Source organism: Hevea brasiliensis, chromosome 2 (genome assembly GCF_030052815.1).
Source record: "Hevea brasiliensis isolate MT/VB/25A 57/8 chromosome 2, ASM3005281v1, whole genome shotgun sequence".
Lineage (NCBI taxonomy): Eukaryota > Viridiplantae > Streptophyta > Magnoliopsida > Malpighiales > Euphorbiaceae > Hevea > Hevea brasiliensis.
The window spans coordinates 124,205,246-124,229,210 of record NC_079494.1 but is presented as its reverse complement, the minus strand read 5'-3'; the positions used below and the strand labels follow the sequence as shown (position 1 = coordinate 124,229,210).

At 33.5% G+C, this 23,965-nt stretch overlaps 4 protein-coding genes, 1 long non-coding RNA gene and 1 pseudogene across 5 annotated transcripts; 4 read left to right on the top strand and 2 right to left on the bottom strand.

Annotated features, from left to right (window-relative positions):
- Window positions 1–8,199: 8,199 nt before the first annotated feature.
- Window positions 8,200–8,881, bottom strand: LOC110635837 (ethylene-responsive transcription factor 13-like; annotated as a pseudogene).
- A 6,353-nt stretch (window positions 8,882–15,234) lies between these two features.
- LOC131178004 (uncharacterized) lies at window positions 15,235–17,310 on the top strand. The gene has a single exon (XM_058143199.1). It carries the CDS (start codon window positions 15,235–15,237, stop codon window positions 17,308–17,310), a length of 2,076 nt encoding a protein of 691 aa, XP_057999182.1.
- Window positions 17,311–17,423: 113 nt separating this feature from the next.
- On the top strand, window positions 17,424–18,993 carry LOC131178003 (uncharacterized). Its single transcript, XM_058143198.1, has 4 exons — window positions 17,424–17,506; window positions 17,590–17,907; window positions 17,996–18,830; window positions 18,949–18,993. Exons 1-3 carry the CDS (start codon window positions 17,424–17,426, stop codon window positions 18,822–18,824), a joined length of 1,230 nt encoding a protein of 409 aa, XP_057999181.1. The 3' UTR covers window positions 18,825–18,830; window positions 18,949–18,993.
- Window positions 18,994–19,186: 193 nt separating this feature from the next.
- LOC131177856 (uncharacterized) lies at window positions 19,187–19,959 on the top strand. The gene is made up of 3 exons (XR_009147120.1): window positions 19,187–19,301; window positions 19,423–19,549; window positions 19,939–19,959. It is a non-coding gene; the product is annotated as an uncharacterized LOC131177856 (long non-coding RNA).
- A 415-nt stretch (window positions 19,960–20,374) lies between these two features.
- Window positions 20,375–21,027, top strand: LOC131177855 (uncharacterized). The gene is made up of 2 exons (XM_058142976.1): window positions 20,375–20,456; window positions 20,571–21,027. The coding sequence occupies exons 1-2, from the start codon at window positions 20,427–20,429 to the stop codon at window positions 20,874–20,876; spliced, it is 336 nt and encodes a 111-aa protein (XP_057998959.1). The 5' UTR covers window positions 20,375–20,426; the 3' UTR covers window positions 20,877–21,027.
- A 1,724-nt stretch (window positions 21,028–22,751) lies between these two features.
- Window positions 22,752–23,458, bottom strand: LOC110657801 (ethylene-responsive transcription factor 13-like). Its single transcript, XM_021815171.2, has one exon. It carries the CDS (start codon window positions 23,421–23,423, stop codon window positions 22,752–22,754), a length of 672 nt encoding a protein of 223 aa, XP_021670863.2. The 5' UTR covers window positions 23,424–23,458.
- Between the last annotated feature and the right edge of the window lie 507 nt (window positions 23,459–23,965).

Sequence of the window (23,965 nt, the reverse complement as noted above, 5' to 3'; positions counted from 1 at the left end):
TGTGTCATTGAGTTTGAGGGAAGTTGGGATAGATACCTCCCACTGGCAGAATTTGCATACAACAATAGCTATCAAGCTAGCATCCAAATGGCCCCGTATGAAGCATTATATGGGAGGAAATGTAGAACTCCAGTGTGCTGGACTGAATTGGGCGAAGACAAACTGGTAGGGCCGGACCTGGTGAAACAGGCTGAGGAGAAGGTAAAATCAATCAAAGCCAACTTAAAAGTTACCTCAGACAGACATAAATCTTATGCCGACCTGAAGAGGAAAGAAATAGAATATGGGGTTGGCGACAAAGTGTTCCTCAAGGTGTCACCATGGAAGAAAGTGTTGAGGTTTGGAAGGAAAGGTAAGTTAAGCCCTAGGTTCATTGGCCCATATGAAGTCATTGAACGTGTGGGTCCAGTGGCCTATAGGCTAGCTTTACCACCAGAGCTGGACAAGATCCACAATGTGTTCCACGTGTCTATGCTCAGAAGATACCGCTCAGATCCTTCACATGTCATCTCCAGAGAAGAAATTGAAATACAGCCGGATTTGACATACGAAGAAGAACCTCTACGGATCTTGGCTCGGGAAGTGAAAGAGTTGAGAAACAAGCAAATTCCATTGGTGAAAATGCTATGGAGGCACCATAACACCGAGGAGGCAACTTGGGAAAGTGAAGAGACGATGAGGCAACAGTTCCCTCAACTGTTTGCATCAGGTAAATTTTGAGGACGAAATTTAAATTAGAGGGGAAGAGTTGTAACACCCTCCCGATAACCACTTCGTACATCCTACTGTTCCGGTGATCAGTCGGTCGGATGACTAGAATATCCGGAAAAATATTTAAACTAAAGTCAGGAACCATAATTAACTCAAATATATATAAGAAAAATTTAGTAAAAATTTTAGAAATAAAATACAACCAAGTCAAACGAGCCAGTGCCCTAGCGATGGGTAACCAGAGGGAAGTTGCGGTTCTCGCAACGAGGAGCCCTAGACCCAGGGGAAAAATTATAAAATAATTTTTGGGACTCCAGAGAAGGGTTATTGAGGTTCCCATGGCATTAGAATGCCAAGAAAATACCTAGGAAAATTTTTCAATCGGTACAGACAATTTTGACCCGTTAAGCAAAACGGAGGGCATTTTGGTCATTTCGCCTTCAGAGGTGAATTTTGGCCGACTTGTCCAGTTGAGTAAATAATTAATATGACATAAAATATGAATAAATATTACTAGAAATTAAATTGAAAATGAGTAGTGGAGAAAAGAGAAGAAAAATCAATAAAATGCAATTTATGACATCAATGTGATGTCATTTATAATTTTCAGCCAATCACACTTAAGCCATTATTTGACTAACTATTAAAAGAGATAAGAGAAGACCAAATTCAACAAAGAAATCAGCAGCCATCCTTCTCTCCTTAGTGCAGCCGAAACCACTCCTATACACCCTCTATTGATGTGCCATCAAAAGCTTAATTTCTCCTTTGTTTCCACCATAAAATCATAACCTAGCTTCACTAAAATTTGCCCTAGCACCTTGCTAAAGCCTTTGGCAGCTAACAAGAGGAAAGAAAGTGAAGTTTAGGGCTTTGGAAATTCTGCCCAATCAAGGTTAGTGCTACACTTTCATTCTCCTTCTTTTAAATCTTAGTTAGAACATCATTTTGAGCTAAGAAATTTTAAGGAATTGAAGTAAATTATATGTGTCATGGTACCTTCAATTTTCAGCAGCCCTATGAAAGTATGAGGTTGATTGTTTTAATAAATTTAGAGTGGCTAGAAATAATGGTTAAGGTATTAATATACATGGACATTAAACTAAGTATGCTAATTAAGGTTATGAGTAAATTGATTTGGATATTAGGGTTTGGAAAGGTGAAAATGTGACTTGGTTTATTAAACTGTTAAAGAACAATCTAATGGTCAATAAGTGACCATTTGAGGTATGTTGAACACAATTTGGACTGAAAAATGGTATGGCAAAGTCAAGGTATAAACTGCCCTAGGACAGCAGCATAGGGACTAAAAATTCAGTCCCTTTGAACTGCCATAACTTGGGCTGTGTTAGTCCAATTGAAGTTTGGCCAATTGGATATGAAACTAGGCTTATAATGGCACATTTTTGCTGAAGAAACCATGCCCAAAAGACCAAAGCAAGAGGACCAAAACTTGGCCCCAATCCGGATACCCTGCAGCTGGTTCTGCAGAATTGATCAAATGAACAGTAACTGTTCAACTGTTCATTTGGCCATAACTCACTGTAGATTTGGTCAATTGACCTGAAATTTTTACAGCAACAAGTTAAGACATAGAAAAACAACTTTCATGAAGGAACCTACCCCAAATTATGGCCAGAACCTAACCCAAATGGCTATGGCAGTCACTGTTCATGCTACTGTAGATATGGTATTTTCTGCAGAATGCAAATCCGGCCAGCCTGGGTTTTTAGGTCATATCTGGAGCTAAAAAACTCCAAATGGAGTGATTCAAAAAAGGAAATTCAACTAGACAAAATAAGGAACAACTTTCATGTTTTACATTTCTTCAAATTCCCACAGTAACAGTGTCCAATGGAACAGTGAAGTTGACTCACCAAAACTGAAAATTCTGCTTGTGTGGGTTTACACTTTGAAATGGTATTAACACTTAATGCCAACAAGTTTTAAACACCAAATGTGGTATGTTGGGAGTGCCAAAGTCAATGTACACATTTTTATTCTAAAAGTCAACATTTTTTGTTGACCAATGATGAATAGTGACACCAAAAATTTGAAATTCACAAATTGAAGAATTTAAAAGTTTCAAATGCCCTAGTATACCTAACAATATTGGTTTGGATAGTTTGGCATGCTAATAGGGTTCAGTTAGCAGTACTGCACATGGCAATATGTCATTCCGTGATTTCATGGCTTTTAGCCATTCTGACTTTATATTGAGACTTGGCCTTGTGCCTGATATTATTCTGACTTGTTGTTACATTTGCCTGGGAGATGCATATGTGACCGATGGTGTGACGGCTCGAGGTACTAGGTACCCAGTGCCAGTTTACCCGTTATCCAGTCCAGTCGTCTAGTGTAGGTTACTTGGGGCAACAAAATGAATAAAAGTGAACAAAGTAAATGATATACAAGTACCAAACAAATAAAGCATATACATTCACTACACATTTAATTTCTTGCTATTTTCTTTTATTATATTATTGCACCACTAAGCATTATTGCTTAGCGCGTTGCTTTTGCCACACGTAGGTACTGGAGACCCCGATCGTGAGCCCAGTAGACCACAGACTGGGTGAGTCCATCCGACAGTTCTGCTCAGTGTCCGTGTCACCTCATCACCTGCAGTGCATTGGTAGGACACTAGATGTCATTTTGTCATTTTGTAATTAAATTTTTATTTCTCATATGTATTTGGGATTTATGTAATGTATTTTGAGCTTTATGTAAATAATAAAGATTTATGGTCATGTATGGTATTAATTTGAGTATTTAATGGTTGTTTATATATGAGAACCCTGAGAAAGGGATGTTTTGAGCAATGAAAAGGTTGTTGAGACCTGAAATTGAAAAATTGTTGAGATCTTGATATTGAGTTTTGTGATGATATTGGAGTTGAGAATGAATGAAATTGTATATTGGAAGTGTTTTTAACAGGTTCCGAAGAACTGTTTTCTCCATTTTTAGCCGGTACTCCGCCGGATTTTCTTTAAAATCTTCGGAACCTCAAATGAATAATACTTTTGATAAATGGTTAAAATAAATCATATTTCATAAATTAACTTCAAAAGCATGACACAAATTAAGTAAGATATATTAGAGTGTGCCAGTACACCGTGTGGCATTACTTATTCGGGTATACTGTACACGAGTAAGGGGTGTCACAAGTCTGGTCTAATTCCATGATTAGAGATGAAGGGGGGGGGGGGGGGGGGGAACTTGCTTAGATTTGAAAGATTTTTGCATGTGAATAACTAACAATTTTCTTTTTTGTTTCTTCAAGTTGATGGAGAAATTGTAAATTACCAATGCTTTGGAGATTTAATTAGAGTTGAATCAAGAGCAGAAACTAGTATTGTGCTTTTTTTTTAAGGCTATGTATGTACATCAAACCTATTCCATTTGAAAATCTTTTTGAATTGTTTAAGAATTGCGGAAACATTCTCAACGTGAACTAGAGAAAATAAAGAAAGGAAAAACAATTAAAAAAAAATTCTAATGAAGTCAACAAAATTCATTGTTTGTTTTGCAATCAAATAGAATTTGAAAATTGAGAAAGACCCTACAAACGTATACAAATTTCTTGCATAACAACCCAAATAGAATTTTCAAAATGGGTCTTGTGACATCCCTTACGTGTTTATAGTGTAGCCGAGCAAGATATGCCACACAGTGTATCGGAACACCATATTTTATCTCAATCATTTTTATCATTCCTTAATTTATTTCTTCATAGATATGAAGTGTAATTTGTAAAATTTAACTCATTTAAGTCATTTATTGAAATTATAAATTCATTTGAGGTTCCGAAAATTTTATAAAAAATTCGACAGAGTACCGGCTAAAAATGGATAAAACAGTTCTTCGGAACCTGTGAAAACAGGTCCAATACATTTCCAATCATTCTCAAACTCCATTTGTATCAACATAATCTCAATATTCTCAATCATTTCTCACAACTTCTTCTATTTGACATTCATTCATTTCTCATGATAATCATATTCAAATCATCAATAAATACTAAATTTTCATTTATAAACATAAATTACAAATATTTGCATTAATACTAAAATATATTACATGAGTTTCTATTTATACATGAGAAAATAAAAGTTTAATTACAAAATACAAACAGTACAAAATACCAAAATGGGACCTAGTGTCCTACCAATGCACTGTAGTTGTGAGGTGACACAGATACTATGTAGATTTGTATACAAGTCTCACCCAGTTTGTGATCTGCAGGGCTCGTTGGCCAAATCTTTAGTACCTACACGTTGCAAAAGCGACGTGCTAAGCATAAAGCTTAGTGGTGCCAATAATAAAAGAAAATATAATATACAAATAAAAGTAAAAATTTCCTAATTATTGTGCCTATAAGAAATAAAAAAATTACTAACTTAATGTTTAGTCGAAGGCTAATTACATTTTATGATATTATATTTTTCTAGCATTTTATTAATCGTTTTCTTGATGATTTTGAGCCTCTTTTTATTGTTGTAATCATTCTTATTCTTTATCTTGATATTTAATTTTCTTACTTTCTTTAATAATCAATTCAATTACATTTATACTTTTCCATGCCTAAATAACCTATACAAATTGACCGGACTGAATAAATGGGTAAACTAGCACTGGGTACCAGGTACCTCGGGTCGTCACACCATCGGTCACAATGTGTCTCCCGGTGTGCAGACAGAATAGCTAATAAGCCATAAAAGCAATAAGGTATAAAGCCAAGTATAACATCATAATCAGTATAGCAATAGGCTATCATATAACAGAATGGCATGGAGCCATACATTATATGCAGTACTGCTATCAGAACCCTATTGGCATGCCAACCTATCCAAACCAATCACATTAGGCCTACTAGGGCATATTACAAAGTTATTTCTTAAATATTTATACTTAATATGTAAGGTTACTATTCATTTAGTCATTTAAGTCAAAATATTAACTTTTTCATATATAATAGTTACATGAGTTTTAATCACATAGATTTATCATATTTTGATTCCTAAAATTGTTGGCATTAGTTGCCAATCCATTCTTCTAACCAATGAAAAATAAATCAGAAATTTCAGTTTTTGGTGCTAGAGTTCATTGTTCCATTAGGCTATTCTACAGTGAGAATTTGGCCAAATGTTCCTCATCAAAGTTGTTTCTTATTGTGTCTAGTTACATTTTCTTTTTTAAATCACTCCATTTGGAGTTTTGTAGCTCAAGTTATGGCATGAACACCATAACTAGCTGGATTACAATTTTTCCAGAATTTCTGGGCAGAATCAATTCTGCAGTTTTTGTACACTGACTATAGGTCAGTTTTTGAACATGTTATGGTCAAAATTTGAGTTTGTTTTCTTCATGAAAGTTGTAGGTCTATGTCTCAGCTTTCTACGGGTAAAAATTTAGGTCAATTGGACCTTTCTACACTGAGTTATGACCAAATAAATGAACTCTGTTCATTTGGTCATTTTCCAGGGACTGCATATTGGTCACCCAAATTAAGTCAATTTTTAGGGCCACTTAGGTTGGTTTTTTAGGTAGGATTCCTTCGCCAAAATTGTGGCATTATGTATCTAGTTTCACCTCCAATTGGCCTTGCACCAATTGGAGCTATACAAGTTCAGTTAAGGCTCTCCAAACACATTGGAGTCCAAGAGTCCAGACTGCAGCACACAAGGCAGCCTCCTCTTTCCAAATCCAATGACTCAATTCACTTTATAGTAAGTTTAAAACTTACCAAATGGTCACTAACTAACCATTAAAATGTTCCTACACCATTATAGGAGCAAAACCTCACTTTGCTCAAAACCCTAAGTTCTCAATTTCTCAAATCTTGCATTATACATACAACTAAAGTTTTTATCTCACTTATATATATCAAGGGACATCCCTACATCATTTTAAGTCCACCAAAAACCATCATACTCATAGAAGTTCATGGCTGCCAAAATTTAAAGAAACCCTAACATGTATAGTTTGCTTCAATTTTTTTTTTTTTTCATTTCATTACTTAATTTGTTGTTCTAACAAGAAATAAAGGTGTAAGAGAGAAAATAAGGCACTAACCTTGTGTGCAGAATTTTCACTTAGCTAACTTCAATCTTTCCTTCACTTTCTAACTTTTTCTTGGCAGCCAAACACTTTCCCAAGAGGTGTAGACAAGTTTTAATGAAAGATGCTTAGGGTTTAGTAGTGAGAACTCATGGGAATGGAAGAAAGAGATGAAAAAACACCCATGGAGGTTGAGAGAAAAGTGTGCCGGCTGAATGGGGAAGATGAGTGCAAAATTGTGTTCTAATTTTACTCAATTTTATCTCTTTTAATTAGGTTTATAAGTAGGTGTCACAATGGGATTGGATGGAAGCGTATTAATGACATCATAGTGATGTCAAAATTCCTATTTAATTCATTTTCTTTCTTTTTTCTTTTCTACTCATTTTCAATTCAATTTTTAACAATATTTATTCACATTTTATGTCATAATAATTATTTACTTAACTGGATAAGTCGGTCAAAAATCATCTCTGAAGACGAAATGACCAAAATGCCATCCATTTGGCTTATTGAGCAAAAATCGTCTGTACCGATCGAAAAAATTTTCTAAGCCTTTTCTTGGCATTTTAATGCCATAAAAACCTCAATTACTCTTCTCTGAAGTCCCAAAAATTATTTTATGAATTTTCTCCCGGGTTTAGGGCTCCTAGTTGCGAGGACCGCAACTTCCCACTGAGTTAGCACTGGCTCATTTAACTTAGTTGTATTTTATTTCTAAAATTTTTTCTACATTTTTCTTGTTAATATTTTAGTTAATTATGACTCCTCACTTTAGTCTAAATATTTTTCCAGACGTTCTAGCTGTCCGAACTGACACCGGTTACTGGAACAGTAGAATATGCGGAATTGCTACAGTGAGGGTGTTACAGGTCTTTCCCTTTTATATATTTTTTTATTGTTTACTTTTTATAAAAATATTATTTTTATTTATTAGGAGGAAAAAAAAACGGAATATCATTTGAACGTTTATCTAATTAATAATAAAAACTCTTGCCTATTAATAACTTAATTATTTCTAACTCTAATTTTTTTTTTAAATATCAAAACTTCACCTAAAAAAAAAAGTTCGATATAGAATTTTAAAAATTCTTCCAATGGTACTGCCTATCCTTCAAAAATTTAAATCTATTTTCAGTCAGGCCCTAAATGAGAAAAAAGATAGGCCTTCCTTCTGTAATTAATTTAGAAGAATTGCAAATTGCATTTTAATTCATTGCTTTGCTTGGAAGTGAACGATGGTAGGATCAAAATGATATTTATTTTGAACTAAACGAATGGAAAGGCTTCAGAAATTTCAATAACATTAAAAAAAGAAATCACCATTATTAATCTAATAGAATAAATTAATTAATAAAATGACATGTACAAGTGATTCACTAATAATTGGCAGCAAGGCTTGTCATTGGCTGATTCAAATCCCTTTTTTCATTCTCCGCTTTGGCGCAGGAGAACAATCATCCAAGTCTCACGAAGACGACGATGAACTTGATAATGAAAAGGAACGCTCAGGCGAGCACCGCTTATTAGTCACTCTAATTGGCTCATAGTAACTGGAACCTATCAAATGAGGAAAGTTTAATTTGGCTTTTGAGCCCCGCATCTTAGAAGCAGCTCGATCATAAGCTAACGCCGCGTCCTCGGGTGTCTCGTATGTACCAAGCCAAATTCCACCTCCATTTTTCTTCGGATCCCTAATCTCTACTGCATACTTCCCCCACGGCCTCCTCCTTACACCTTTATATTGCCACCCTTTAGAAAGTGCATTTTTGTTACTCACCACCACAACCTCTTCTGGACTAACGATTGACTCCTGAAATTCCAATTCAATGCTCGGCATTGTTGTTTCTGTAAGTGCTGAATCGAGTTGACTTACCGGAGCCCATTCATTGTTGAATTCATGACATATATCACTGTAAGTGATAAAGTCCAGTAGATCGTCAACACTGAAGGGTAAATCATGGGAAAGGGGAGTAGCAAAGCTTGAATCTTCAGAGAAATTTGGTGGCGGAAGAGTGGTTAGGGTTTCAAAATCATCTTCAAGTAGATACTGCTGAATGGATTCCAAGAGAGAAGGCAACGAGGTATTTTGACTAATTTCCCTCAACATTTGCTTAATTATTATGAGGTATAATATGGTATAGGATAGTGGAATATGCAATTGCTTGAGCTTGATGATGATTTACTCTCTCTGTGTGTATATATATATATATAATATGGGTTTGGAGATGGTTCTTTCTCCGAAACTGCGTGGGTCATAATCTATTTTCACGTGGTTTAACGAAATTATTATAACATGCACGCCTATTTTGGTTATTAATCCAATGAAATAAATTATTATGTCCATAAGATGATATATATAAAAACAATTAATCGACATCATTCTCTAATTAATTGTTTTGATAAATATTAATTTAATTAAAAAAAAAAAAACAACAACGAGTCGAAACGCGTCGAAAAAATATATATAATTTGCGAATCAATTAAATTGAATTAACCTTACTGGATTTGAAATTTCTAGACGGTTACGTTACCTGCAACTGTGAAGAAAAAATAATGCATAAAAATTAAAAAACAATTGTAGATTAAACATGTTGATGTACTTTTTTTAGTATAAACACATGTTGATATACTGGGAAAAAGAATCAGATTCTCTTTGTTCACAACAAGAATTTTCCAGAACAGAAACTGAAATTAGAAACGGATTTATATCGGTTTGTAATTTGAAACGGATTTTGAAACGGAAATTAAACAATATGAATCAAATATATTAGAAACCGATTAGCAACGGATTTAAAACCGAAATTAGAAACGGAAAATTATCCGTTTCTAAAGCATGCGCTGAAATTTGGCGGTAAAATAAATGTCAGTTTAGAAATCGCTTAGAAACTGATATCTGAAACCGATTTTGGTCGGTTTCTAAATCTTTACATTTAGAAACTGATTTCTTTCAGTTTCAAATCAGTTTCAAAAGGTGAGTATACTATTTATTGAATTTAAAGACCAAATTAAAAACAGATTTTTGTCGGTTTCAATTTATTTATATTTAGAAACTGATGATTTTCAGTTTCAAAAGTTAAGATATTTTACTTATTGAATTCTAATTCCTTATAATTAGAAACCGATTATAGTCAGTTTCTAATTTCTTATATTTAGAAACCAATTTATTTCGGTTTCAAAAATTAAGGTATTTTGTTTATTGAATTTTAAGTCAAATTAGAAACCGATTTTAGTCGGTTTCTAATTCCTTATCATTAGAAACCGATAGATTTCGGTTTCAAATATTAAGCTATTTTGTTTGTTGAATTTTAAGTCCATATTAGAAACCGATTTTTGTCAGTTTCTAATTCATTGTATTTAGAAACCGATTGCTTTCGGTTTCTAAAGTTAAGGTATTTTACTTATTAAATTTGAAGCTCAAATTAGAAACCGATTTTGGTCAGTTTCTAATTCCTTATATTTAGAAACCAATTTATTTCGGTTTCAAAAATTAAGGTATTTTGTTTATTGAATTTTAAGTCAAATTAGAAATCGATTTTATTCGGTTTCTAATTCCTTATAATTAGAAACCGATTTATTTCGGTTTCAAATATTAAGCTATTTTGTTTGTTGAATATTAAGTCCATATTAGAAACCGATTTTTTTCGGTTTCTAATTCATCGTATTTAGAAACCGATTACTTTCGGTTTCTAAAGTTAAGGTATTTTACTTACTAAATTTGAAGCTCAAATTAGAAACCGATTTTGGTCAGTTTCTAATTCCTTATATTTAGAAACCAATATATTTCGATTTCTAAAATTAATATTTTACTTATTAAATTTGAAAGCCAAATTAGAAACCAACTTTGATCGGTTTCTAATTTCTTATATTTAGAAACTGATTGCTTTCGGTTTCAAAAGTTAGGATATTTACTTAATTCTAATATAATTTGTCATTTAATTTTATAATTTGAGTTTAATTTTTAACTTTACTTAATCTTATTTTTAATTGAATTTTAATTTTTATTTTAATTCCACTTTTATTTCAACTTTATAATTTCGATTTAATTTTAATTAAAAAAAAATGAAAAACGCAAAAGTTAATCTTAACCTTTAATTTTAGACTATTAAATCATAAAGCAATAAAAATTTCCAAATTAATCTAAACCTTTTCTTTTTATAAGTCTTTATTTTTATTTTTGTATAAGCTAATTAATAATATAAAAGTTAATATATTTTAAATAAAAATAAAATATTTCAATTATAATTAAATAAAATTAATATTAAATATTTGTTAGCCCTAGCCACACATCGACAGTCCTCCCTTCCATCATTCATCCAGTTCTCCACTTCTTCTCCAATAGCTGTTCGGCCGCTTCTCTTCGGCCATTTCTACGGTGTTTCTTCGGTCGCTTCCCTTCCATCATTCATCCAGTTCTCCACTTCTTCTCCAATAGCTGTTCGGCCGCTTCTCTTCGGCCATTTCGGTCGCTTCTTCTTCGGTCTCATCAATCTCAACACAGAATCGTTCTCAGCAATCTAGCTCATTCTTAACAGATTTGGCTCGTTCTCAGCAGATCCAGAACTAAGGTGAGTTTATCTTGCTGCAAACTTATTTTTTTCATTTACTATGCATTTTGCACATTAGTGGGATTGAACAATTGCAGATGGAATGTGGGTTCATTACATGGTGTCATCTCTGAAGATCATTTCTTAAATTTGTCCAATTTGCTGCATGTACATTGCAAACTGAATAAAAAAAAAAAAAGAGACAGATTTGATGACCCCTTTTGGTGTATATTCAAGTAGAAAATCAATCAGTATAAACTGCAACCTGATATTGATTTTATCAAGTTTCTTTCCACAATGAAATCTTCATTCATTCATGTTGTGTTCTGATGAACTTTGCTGAGGTTCCTCAAAGCCACCCCAAGTTCTGATGCGCTCTTCAGCTTTCAAAGCCTGCATTATTATGTAACTCTGTTAATTCTGCAACAAATGATTGAAAATACTAACAAGAATTTAGGTTCTTGTTGGTGCCATTCAATTCTTAAAACACTTAGGAGACCTTGAAATTTAGTCATTGCCTGTCACCAAGTACTAGCTATAGAACACGATTTCTACATTGGTTAATTTCTCTGATATCTATTATTCAAGAAAGAATTGTAGACTTACTTCTTTGTTCGGTTAGTACTGAGAAGACGAAAGTCAGAATGATTATTTGAAGAACACAACCAGCCAACATTCCTGACCATATGCCCTTAACACCTAGATTTATTTTGTAGCCAAGAACAGCACCAATAGGAAGTCCCACTGCCACCCCTGTAAATGTCAAGAGAAAAACCTTTAGTCACTTGCAGAGGAAAAAGGAGAATGGGTTCATCCCTAGTGCTGTGGATACTGGAGAGTTTAGTTGCAATACCATGGAGCACGGTTGGATGCTATTGAGGAAGATTGTTCTGCCAAAAAGTAACCAAGCTTTGATGCCTCCTTCATGATCTTTGGTTTACAGTCTTGGTTACAGAATCAACTTGTGAATACAACTCCAATTATTGTTGAAGTTAAAGCGGTCACCACCATCGAGAATTTTGCTACTTTAGGATTTCGGCTCCAAGCTCATGTGAAACTCTCACACTGCAAGCAAGTCCAGTTGAATTAAAATACCCAAACCATGGTTCTAAGGTGGATAAAATCATTTTCGCTATATGCTCAGGCGACGAAGCAACTAACCTTATGGTGCATTGAAACCAAGAGCAATCATCGAGCCCACGATTGCGAGTTCATCTGCAATTAAGAAGAAATATGAGATGATAAGTAGAATACGTAAATCACATTTTTAGTGGACTAATTTGATAAATAGGAGCAGAACTCTTACGGATGGAAACGGCATCTCTGCAATTTCTGGATTGTCTAACCATCCCACCATAAGAATCACAAATTGTAAAATACCATAACTCCAAGTCGGCATTGCCAAGAAGAGAAGAAAAGTGAAATCCTGAACATGGATTTTGCAAAAATAAAATTTGAAAACTAACCATAACATTACAGCTGATGCAAGTGAGAGCTTTAGAAAACTGGTTAATGAGCTTTAGAAAACTGATGGAATGTGGGTTCATTACATGGTGTCATCTCTGAAGATCATTTCTTAAATTTGTCCAATTTGAAAGCCTTGTCCAATTTTTTATTCAGTTTCCGGTAAAACCAATTTCCAAATATGCTCAACATAACAGGTTCTTAATTGGTTCTGTAAATATAGGTTGGATTAATTTTTTGCATCATTTGTCTGACTTTGCAAATGTGTATATTTGTATGATTTTGTAAGTTTACACAAAATTACAAAAGACCAATTCATTCAGAATTCAGATTTTGCAATTTGCATGGCTTCTTATTTTCAACAGATGGGTAAATGTGTAATATAAACAAGTCCTCTTCTCTTTTTTTCATTTGTGTCCGTTTGTCTTAATTCAACATTTTGGTATGCTTATGCAGAAGATTAGCCAGCTCTTGGTTCAGATTGCACAAATGAATGAGATGATATCTGCACGCAAGAAGATTCCTGTTACCAGAGTTGGTTGATTAATCAGGAGTTCTGTTTGCAGGTGCTACTAGGTTCCCAACATCTTCCATTTTTATTCACAGAGAGAAAGAAAGGCATGTATGTGTAGCTTTGTATTTAGACGCTTGTCTGTTAAATTGGCGACTGCACCAGTTTTCATTTGCTCATCTTAATTTACTTTTTTCACACACACACCTAGGCCTTTCATAACCCCTTTTTAAGGATTAGGATTTCACTTATGAACCAAACCCTTTGTGGCTTTGTGTTCCGGATGAGATTTTCGTATGCTGTTGGCAACTTTCTTTCAATTGTTTTTGGCCACCTCCCAATAATCTGAGTTTATTTGATCAGCATAATAGCATAAAATAAAATAAATAAAAGCCTTTATTACAAAAATAATTTAGATCTTTGTGCGTTTTGATGGTCTAATTTAAAAATATTGCAGAAGTGATTCTAGCTTAGCACCTGGGCTAATTTCACCAAGTTTGGAGGAAAGAAATCCCATGATATACTAGTATCTGTTGACATTATGTCGTTTGTTGAACTCAATGTTACCCTTTCACTGGTGGAATCTTTACTTACTTTCCCTAACATAGGAGCGTTCTTTGCTGGAAATTTTGGATGATTTTGTAGTTATACGAGTGACAGTATTTTTTTCTTATAGAACTTGGATTGTCATCAGAGCTACTGCACCTATTCGAACGAACTGGAGAAATCTGCAGATATAGAATGAGTGTGATAATTTATGTTAAATCATAAGGCAGTGCACGCTAGAATTTTCAATAGTTTACATTACAAGGAAGAAAATAAGGCTTAGATACACTCACAGAAACATTAGGATTGCTGCCATCTGGTTTCACAATAATAATAATAATAATAATAATAATAATAATAATAATAATAATAATAATAATAATAATAATAATAATAATAATAATAAATTAATCATATTATTATAAAAAAATAAATAAATAATACATATAAAAAAATTATAAAAGCAAAATAAGTTTTTTTAAAAATAAAATAAAAAATTATTTTTATAGTTATTTAGTAGGCTATTAGTTGTGGATGAGTACACTCAAATAGTTCAGATGTAAATTAGCAACCAAACTTATATATTTAATTACAAATAAAAGATTGTATGTTTATTTTATTGCTATACTAATATCTATTTTTTCATGTCCTTTAATTTTAATGATTATTATGTTTTTTAATTTTATACTATTATGCCATATAGTGTAGTTATTTATTTATTTATTTACTTTTGGGTGTTAAATTTTATACAAGAATTTACTGACAGAATTTCTTTTTTTTTTTGGAACTCTGATCTGTCTCACTCTCTTTTGGTCACTATCTCTCGTTATTTTGTCCCTTGCTTTCAGTATCACACAGGTAAGTAATATTTTAATATGGCGTTTTGATTTGTAGATGCATGCATATCAATTTTTTAGGTGATAATTTTTTCTATTGTTGGACACTATTCTAGATTTTCTATATATCTTAATAGTTTCTTTTTTTTTTTTATCAAATTTGTCACATAATAACCTTAGAAAACCCGTCCAATGTCATACTGACAATTCATGTCAGTGGACAATGGATTGTCCTGTTGGACAAATTGGAATTGTATACTCTACATAGGAATAGGATGGATATAAATATGTATTATATATTTGTAGAAATTTCGTAACATCTCTCATTGTTCTCTGGGTGCAGACTTTATGTTGTGCACTTGGAGAACTAATGGGAGATGCTGCCGAAATTTTTACAAATATATGACATGTCATTATCTGTCTGTTATTGGTAGAAATGATACAATTCTAATTGGGTTAGGGCCTTACCTTTCAACGCATGATTGGGGATATGATGTAATTCTGATATCTGACATATCATTACTAATATTCACTTAATTATTACACAGCTATTAGCAAAATGGGATCAGATCGGAGATGGATGTATGCTAGGTTAAAAGATGGCCTATTGACCTCAGAATTCATAGAAGGTATTGAACAATTTATAACATTTGCTAAGCAACATCCAGAGTGGATGGATGGGGATAAACTGAAGTGTCCATGTAATCATCGAAAGTGTCAGAATCGTAATTATGTTGATGAGAATACAATTCGATTACATTTGATGAAGCATGGATTCGTGCCATATTATTATAAATGGATTCTACATGGGGAACCCCGCACAAGTAATATTGATAGTCAAAACATAAATGTTATAATAGCGGAGTCTGTTCAAGAGGTTGATAATAGCACAAGCAATACATATGAGCAAATGGTAATGGATGCAGCAGGTCCTAATTTCTTTCAGGATGTAATGGAGGAGCCTCCAAATCCATCAGCTCAAAAATTGTATGACATGTTACAAGCTGCTAATCAAGAGGTGTGGCCAGGTTGTGAAAGCCATTCACAGCTCTCAGTTGTTGCAAGGATGTTGAACATCAAGGCAGAACATCATTTGTCAGAAAGGTGTTTTGATGACATTTGTCAACTTATGAAAGAGGTGTTACCGGATGAAAATTTAATGACTGAAAACTTTTACAGTACAAAGAAGTTGGTCCAAGCATTGGGCCTACCTGTTGAGAAGATTCATTGTTGTACTAATGGATGTATGTTATATTGGGCTGAAGATAGTGAGTTAATGAATTGCAAATTTTGTGACCATCCACGGTTCAAACGACATAGTCGAGGCTCTTCTAATTTTCAAACCAATGTCCCACATAAGAAAATGTACTACTTTCCTCTCACACAGAGATTGCAAAGATTATATGCTTCGAATGCAACAGCAAAAGAAATGAGATGGCACGCTGAGCATGACCATGAAGATGGGGTAATGCGTCATTGTTCAGATGCAACTACATGGAAGCATTTTAATAAAACACATCCTTCATTTGCTGCTGAGGTTCGGAATGTAAGGCTAGGACTGCAATCGATGGGTTTCAACCATTCGGTCGACCGACAACAATATTCATCTTGGCCAGTCATTGTCACTCCTTACAATTTGCCTCCTTGGTTATGTATGAAGGAAGAGTATATGTTCCTAACGGTAATAGTTCCTGGTCCGAGAAACCCAAAAGACAAATTGGATGTGTACTTACAGCCCCTTATTGCAGAGTTGAAACAGTTGTGGGAAGTTGGAGTTGAGACATATGATGCATCAAAGAAGAATAATTTTAATATGAGGGTTGTGTTATTATGGACAATAAGTGATTTCTCTGCATATTCAATGTTATCCGGCTGGAGCACAGCAGGCAAAACTGCTTGTCCATATTGTAGGGGCGATTCAGATGCATTCACATTGACAAAGGGTGGTAAACAATCATGGTTTGACAATCACCGTAAATTCTTACTAGCTAACCATCCTTTCAGACGGAATAAAATTGCTTTTAGAAAGAACAAGACAGTTACAAAAAGTGCTCCCCCCATTCTATCTGGTGAGGAAATTTTAGAACAAATAGAACATCTAGGATTAATGTGTGTCACAGATATGGGTGCAGATGAGAATAACAGTTGCAAAGCAAAAAACACGGGTTGGAAGAGACGGAGCATTTTTTGGGATTTGCCATATTGGAGTACTAACATGCTTCGCCACAACCTGGATGTCATGCATATAGAGAAAAATGTATTTGAAAATATTTTTAATACTGTGATGAATGTTGAAGGGAAGACGAAGGACAATGCAAAATCAAGGGAAGATTTGAAAGAGTTTTGTCACCGACCTGAGTTAGAGAGGGATATGGCAACAGGAAAGTATCCTAAAGCATGTTACACATTAGACAAACAATCAAAAGCAGTATTGTGTGAATGGCTTAAAAATCTTAGATTCCCAGATGGTTATGTGTCAAACATGGGTAGGTGTATAGACATGCGAAAACTAAAGTTGTTTGGGATGAAAAGCCATGATTGTCATGTCTTTATGCAAAGATTACTCCCAATAGCATTTAGGAATTGCTTCCAAAAATGTGTGGCAAGCATTGACCTAATTGAGAAATTTCTTTAGAGAGTTAAATTCAACAACACTTAGAGAAGAAGCCATGTTACTGACTCAATGAAGAGATTCCTATAATATTATGTAAACTTGAGCGTATATTCCCTCCAAGTTTCTTTGACTCCATGGAACATCTCCCAGTACATTTGGCTTATGAAGCATGGATTGCTGGTCCTGTGCAATATCGGTGGATGTATCCATTTGAGAGGTAACTAGTTTAATGTATTGTTGTATACTATCATTACATGGAGAAATAAAAACTTTATTGTGACTAAATAGTAAATGGTGCAGGTACCTTAGGAAGTTAAAAAATAATGTGAAAAATAAAGCCAAAGTGGAAGGTTCCATATGCAATGCATACTTAGTTGAAGAAGCATCGTCATTCTGCGCTCATTATTTTGAACCCCATGTCAACACAAGGCATCGAAAGGTTCCACGCAATGATGATACAGTCGAACATATGGATGAACATCCAGGGAATCTATCAATTTTCACTCATTCTGGTAGGCCACTAGGAAAAGGAAAGGTTAGATATCTCACAGAACAAGAATTTCAAGCAGCACAAATGTACATCTTGTTGAATTATATAGAAGTAAAACCGTACATTGAGTAAGTTTTTCTAATATTCAATTATTATAATTGTTGCAATGCCATTATTGATTCCAAACATGTAATTAACTATTTTCATTATGTGCAGCATTTTTGTTAATGAGTTACACATGGCCAATCCAAATATCAATGATAAACAAGTTGATGAGAAACTAGAGCGTGAATTTGATAAGTGGTTCAATAAATATGTTCACAATCCCTCCAACAATATATCAAGCCAGTTTTTAAAGGATCTATCAAAGGGTCCATTAAGAAGTGTTATGTGCTACAATAGTTATGTAGTTAATGGTTATAAATTTCACACTAAAGGTTATGGTTCGCATAGGGCAACGATGAACAGTGGGGTATGTATCAAGGGGACTAATTACAGTACTAATGAAAGTGACTACTATGGACAATTAATTGAAGTGCTACGATTGGAGTACCCTGGATTACCTATCAAAAGAACTGTATTGTTTAAATGTGATTGGTTTGATCCAACACCAAATGTGGGAACAAAGATTCATCCAAAATATAAACTTGTGGATATTAATCATAAAAGATCCTTCAATAGGTATGAACCATTTGTTCTTGCTATCCAAGCTGCTCAGGTGAATTATTCCATATATCCAAGCTTAAAACGTGACAAGGATGATTGGTGGGCTGTGTTCAAAATCAAAGCGAGATCTGTTATTGATCTTCCTGAGCAAGTGAATGTCACAACCCCCCCTGCACGGGAAGAACCATTTCAAGAAGATGAAATGGAAGTCCCTTTGATTCAAATTGACGATGATGATGATCAACAACAATATTTGAATGATCAAAACGGTGTACTAGTTGAAATTAATGAAGAGGATGTTGAAGATGAAGAAGAGCTTGAATTGGACTCAGAAAGTGATGAGGAATGCGATGATGTATATGATAGTGATACTAATTAGAATTAGGTATTTCTCTTAATGAATTTATATTTCTAAACTTGAAGTATAAACTCTAACTAATTTCATCTGTATTATGTATCATAAGTTGAATGAAGCTAACTAATTAATACAATTATTTATGCAGGATGCGAGGCAACGGTCGCAGGGGAGGTTTGTTGGGTCATTCACACCAAGGCGATTACTGCGTGGATGAGCCCAATGATCAACTAGACCAATCTACACAGTGGTCACCTCGTGTTCCTTCACGATCCACCGGGAGGTCGACACGGATCCGAGGGGTCTCATCGCTTCAACACAAAGATCGAGCTACACCTCCACCTCCACCGCCACCACCTATTACCCCATCTTACGAGCTCGCAATTGATCAACCTCTGGTCATGAAGGTCATTCAGTTGGGGCAGCACCAATATCATCGATGGATGGCCTATCACTCACTACATTTGGAAGAAAGAAAAGAATAAAGCTCATTAATGGCACGTAAGTATTTAAAATTAATTAACTTTATCTATGATTTGGTATTTCATATCATTAGCAATTGAAGTACCGTGTTTCTACATTTACATAAAATCAATATATTTGCTGTCTTTCTTTTGTACAGGTTACATCCATCTGAGGAATGTGCTAAGAAGATGAAGAATATCTTCAAGGAGAGGATGGACCCAGAGGGGCACTGTTGGAAAACTATCACGCCTGAAACAAAAGAGTTTTACTGGGATGAATTTCAAGTAATAAAATAAGTATTTAAATATAATTAGCTATCAGATAACTAATTTGCATAGTTTATGAAACCTCAAAAAAGAATATTATGAACAAATATCATTTAAGTGATGAGAATTTGTGAATTAATGTAAAAGAATACAATTGAAGTATATTAATGCTTAAATGATCTATATGTACAGCTTGTGTGATATTGAAAATATGTATTGTTGTGAGTTGTTGTAGTTGGGGTGGATGTTATTTATTGTTGAGAATATATGAAGTGTTTTTAACAGGTGCAATTAATACATAATAACTAGGCTGGATTGTCCAAAATTAAGGAGAAATGCTGTCAATTTTTTTCTAAAATATTATCATACTAATAGAACTGTCTTAATTTTTATTTATTTTATACCAGAAATACTTTGATTGGTAAGAGGTGACTCCACTAGTAAAGGAAGCTTGGAGGCGTAAGGCTGTAGAGCGCTATAAGGCCCTAATGTGCAATGTTAGGAAAGAAAAATCCAAGGTCATCGTGCCTAATAGTACAATGCAAAAATGGAAGGAGGCATGGAGTAGCCCAGAGTTTAAAGCCAAGAGCCATCAGTTCACTGCTAACCGTTGTAGTGAGATAGGGGGAGTTGGGGCAGGCATCTCTAGACACACAGGGGTTGGGCCACATGCTACTCACGCAGATAGAATGGTAATGATTTCATATTTACTATAGGATGGTAATGATTTCATATTTACTAGTTTTGTTATTGTCTGTCTACATATTAGTAGCAAATAATCGAACATTATTATAAACATCACTAAAATCATTATATCTTTCAGAAGCCCACTTGGCCAAGACCTTTTCCTTATGAACTTTTCCATAAGACCCACACTAGGAAAGGCACCTCCGATATGGTTGATTCACGAGCGCAATCAATTAAGGTAAGTGAACAAGTATTTTATGTCTTTCAATTATATGAAAAAAATGAATAAGTGAGTTTGTTTATTCAATTGCCAAGAAAAATAAATTTAAAATATGTGTATTGACTTATGCAGGATGCATTTTTGGCGCTTAAGGAGCAGTCGTCTCAACCACAAGAGGGGTGCAATGACCCTCCTATTGTAGATGAGGTCGCACTATATTATCAAGTTGTGGGGGGGAGAAGAAGAACAGGGTTTATGGCATTGGATCTCAAGCATCAATTTTTTACCCTAGCTCATCACATGGATCATCTTCTACTGCATCCTATTGTGCTCAGTCAGAGGCAATGGAGGAAGAGATTCAACAATTACATTAGACTGTTGCAATGCTCAAGGATAGTTTGGTTGCAATGGAGGAGAGAGATCGACAACGCGAGTTGATGCTAGAGGAGAGATATAGACAACGTGAGCAGACACTGGAGGAGCGCATGCAACAAATGATACAAAACATGATGGCACAAATGATGCAGGGTACGCAGTTTACAGCCCCAACTCCACATGCGACTCATCAAGATGATGGTAGAGAGGCTGATAGTGGTGATGAGTGATTATCTTCTTGATGACAAGTAGCTTGTTTTTTTGTTATTATGATATTTTATTTTTTCATACAGTATATTATTGTCATAACCCTTCACTGTCATATTTATATATAATATTGACTGATATTTGATATTTGATAGCCTGATATTATAAATATTATGATATTGAGCATTTAAAATTAATATTATATTATATGCTTCAATACAGGAAATAATATATTAAATAAAAAAATAAAAATTTTCTACTAGTAATTTGAAACGGATTAAAAACGAATTTTTCAGTTTCTAATCCAATAACACACGGATCGGTTTCAGAATTTAGAAACCGATTTGAAACGGAATTTCTGTTTCAAAAAAATTGAAACCAAAATATCAGTTTTTAAATTAAAACGGAATTTGAAACCGAATATAAGTGGTTTCTAAATTTAAAACGGAATAGTGGTTTGAAAATAGTTTCAGAATTTGAAACGGACGCCATTTTCCGTTTCAAATTTATTTAGAAACTTGCGGATTTAAAACTGAATATTTTGGTTTCAAATCGGTTTCTAAATGTATTTAGAAACCGATTTTCACTGATTTGAAACCGAATATTCGGTTTCAAATCTCCTTTTTTCTTGTAGTACCACGTTACATTAAAAATAGGATGAAACTCGAAATTAAAATTAATTTTTTAAAATATTAAAATTAGTTAATTATTCACAAGTGCTCAAGTTAGACATTAATTGTTTAAAGGGTTAATCTAAGTTTTTTTTTTTATAAAAAAAAATTAGATAAACTGGCAATTTGATCTGATAAATTATTGCACTTCCAACTTAAAAAAAAAATTAAAACAATAATATTGAGTTATCTTTACTCAAATTAACAAAATTAGTTCAATTAATAAGGAAAAAAAACTGTATTTTTTTATCCATTAAATTCTATCCCACTAAAAAGTTGTCTATAATTATCTATTTTGAATACATAAATCAATATATTTTAAAAATTACCTGAAAAATAAAATTTAATATCAACATATATAAATACTGACTCAAAAATGCTCATACGTAATTATTATATAAAAATATATGTAGTGTAAAAAATAAATGACTTAAAGTTCAATTACATCCCTATATTTGTTAGGGAGTTTAATTTAGTTAATTTTTAACTTTTTATTAATTTAACTTGGAAGTTTAAATTTAAATTTAATTTAAGTCAAAAATAAAAAATTAAGAAATTACACTTCTTAATTTTTGAGTTTAAATTAAAAAATTTAGTCCTAAAATCAAGAAATTTAACTTCTTAATTTTTTTAATTTAAATCAATAAATAAATATATTTAGCTCATAATTTTAATTTTTAGATTAAATTAAATTTAAATTGAAACTTTTAAATTAAATTGGATTAAAAATTGATAATGAGCTAAATTAAACTTTCTTAATAAATGCAAAGGCTAAATTGAACATTTTACAAAAAATAAATGTCAAAAAAAGCAAAAAAATTATACGATAAAATGCGTGTGAATTATAATTTAATATATATTTTTTGGTTAGATTTTTTTTATCAATCTTATTAATTAACTTGAACTAAACGAATAGAAAAGTTTCAGAAATTTCAAATTTAAATGAAAGGAAAAAGATATTGCCATTATTAATCTAATTTATTAAATTAATAAAATAACATGTACAAGTGATTCACTAAGAACTGGCAGCCAAGGCTCGTCATTGGCCGATTCAAATCCATCATTTCATTCTCCTCTTTGGCGCAGGAGAATAATCATCCAAGTCCCACGAAGACGATGATGAACTTGATGGTGAATAGCACCGCTTATTAGTCACTCTAACTGGCTCACAGTCACTGGAACCTATCAAATGAGGAAAGTTTAATTTGGCTTTTGAGCCGCGCATCGTAAAAGCAGCTCGATCATAAGCTAACGCCGCGTTCTCGGGCGTCTCATATGTACCAAGCCAAATTCTCGCTCCATTTTTCTTTGGATCCCTAATCTCCGCTGCATACTTCCCCCACGGCCTCCTCCGTACACCTTTATATTGCCACCCTTTAGAAGGTGCATTTTTGTTACTCGCCACCACAACCTCTTCGGAACTAGCGATTGACTCCTGAAATTCCAATTGAACGCTCGGCATTGTCGTTTCTGCAAGTGTTGAGTCGAACTGATATACTGGAGACCATCCATTGTGGACTTCATGACCTACATCACCGAAAGTGGAAAAGTCCAGCAGATCGTCAACACTGAAGGGTAAATCTTCGGAAATGACAGAAACAAAGCTTGGATCGCAGGAGAAATTTGGTGGCGGAGGAGTGGCTAGGGTTTCAAAATCATCTTCAAGTAGATACTGTTGAATGGACTCCAAGAGAGCAGGCAGAGAGGTATTTTGACTATTTTCCCCCAACATTTGCTTAATTATTATGAGATATAGTATGACTTAGGATTGTTGAATATGCAAATGCTTGAGCTTGATGATGATTACTGCGTGCATGCGCGTATATATATGGGTCTGGAGATGGTTCTTTCTCCGAAACTGCGTGGGTCATGGGCTATTTTCACATGGTTTAATGAATTTATTTATATATATATATTTTTTATTACTTTAGTTCCTTTATTAGTCAATTAATTTAGTTTTGAATCTCTAAATGTGGTGGTTGGATTTAGAAGGAAAAGGACACTATATGTGCTTCGAGATTCGTGGGCAACACCTGTTTGATCAATTAATTAATTAGATGATCATTAATCTATTTATTAATATTATTATAGCATGCACGCCTAGCTTCATCATTAATCCAATGAAATAAATAATTATATAATCGATAAGATTATACATTAAACAAATAATCGATCGAGATCAGTTTTCTCTAAATATTAATTTAATTAAAGAAACAATAATGAGAAACACGTCATCATATATTCTTTCTCACTATGGAAAAGGGTATCTTTTAG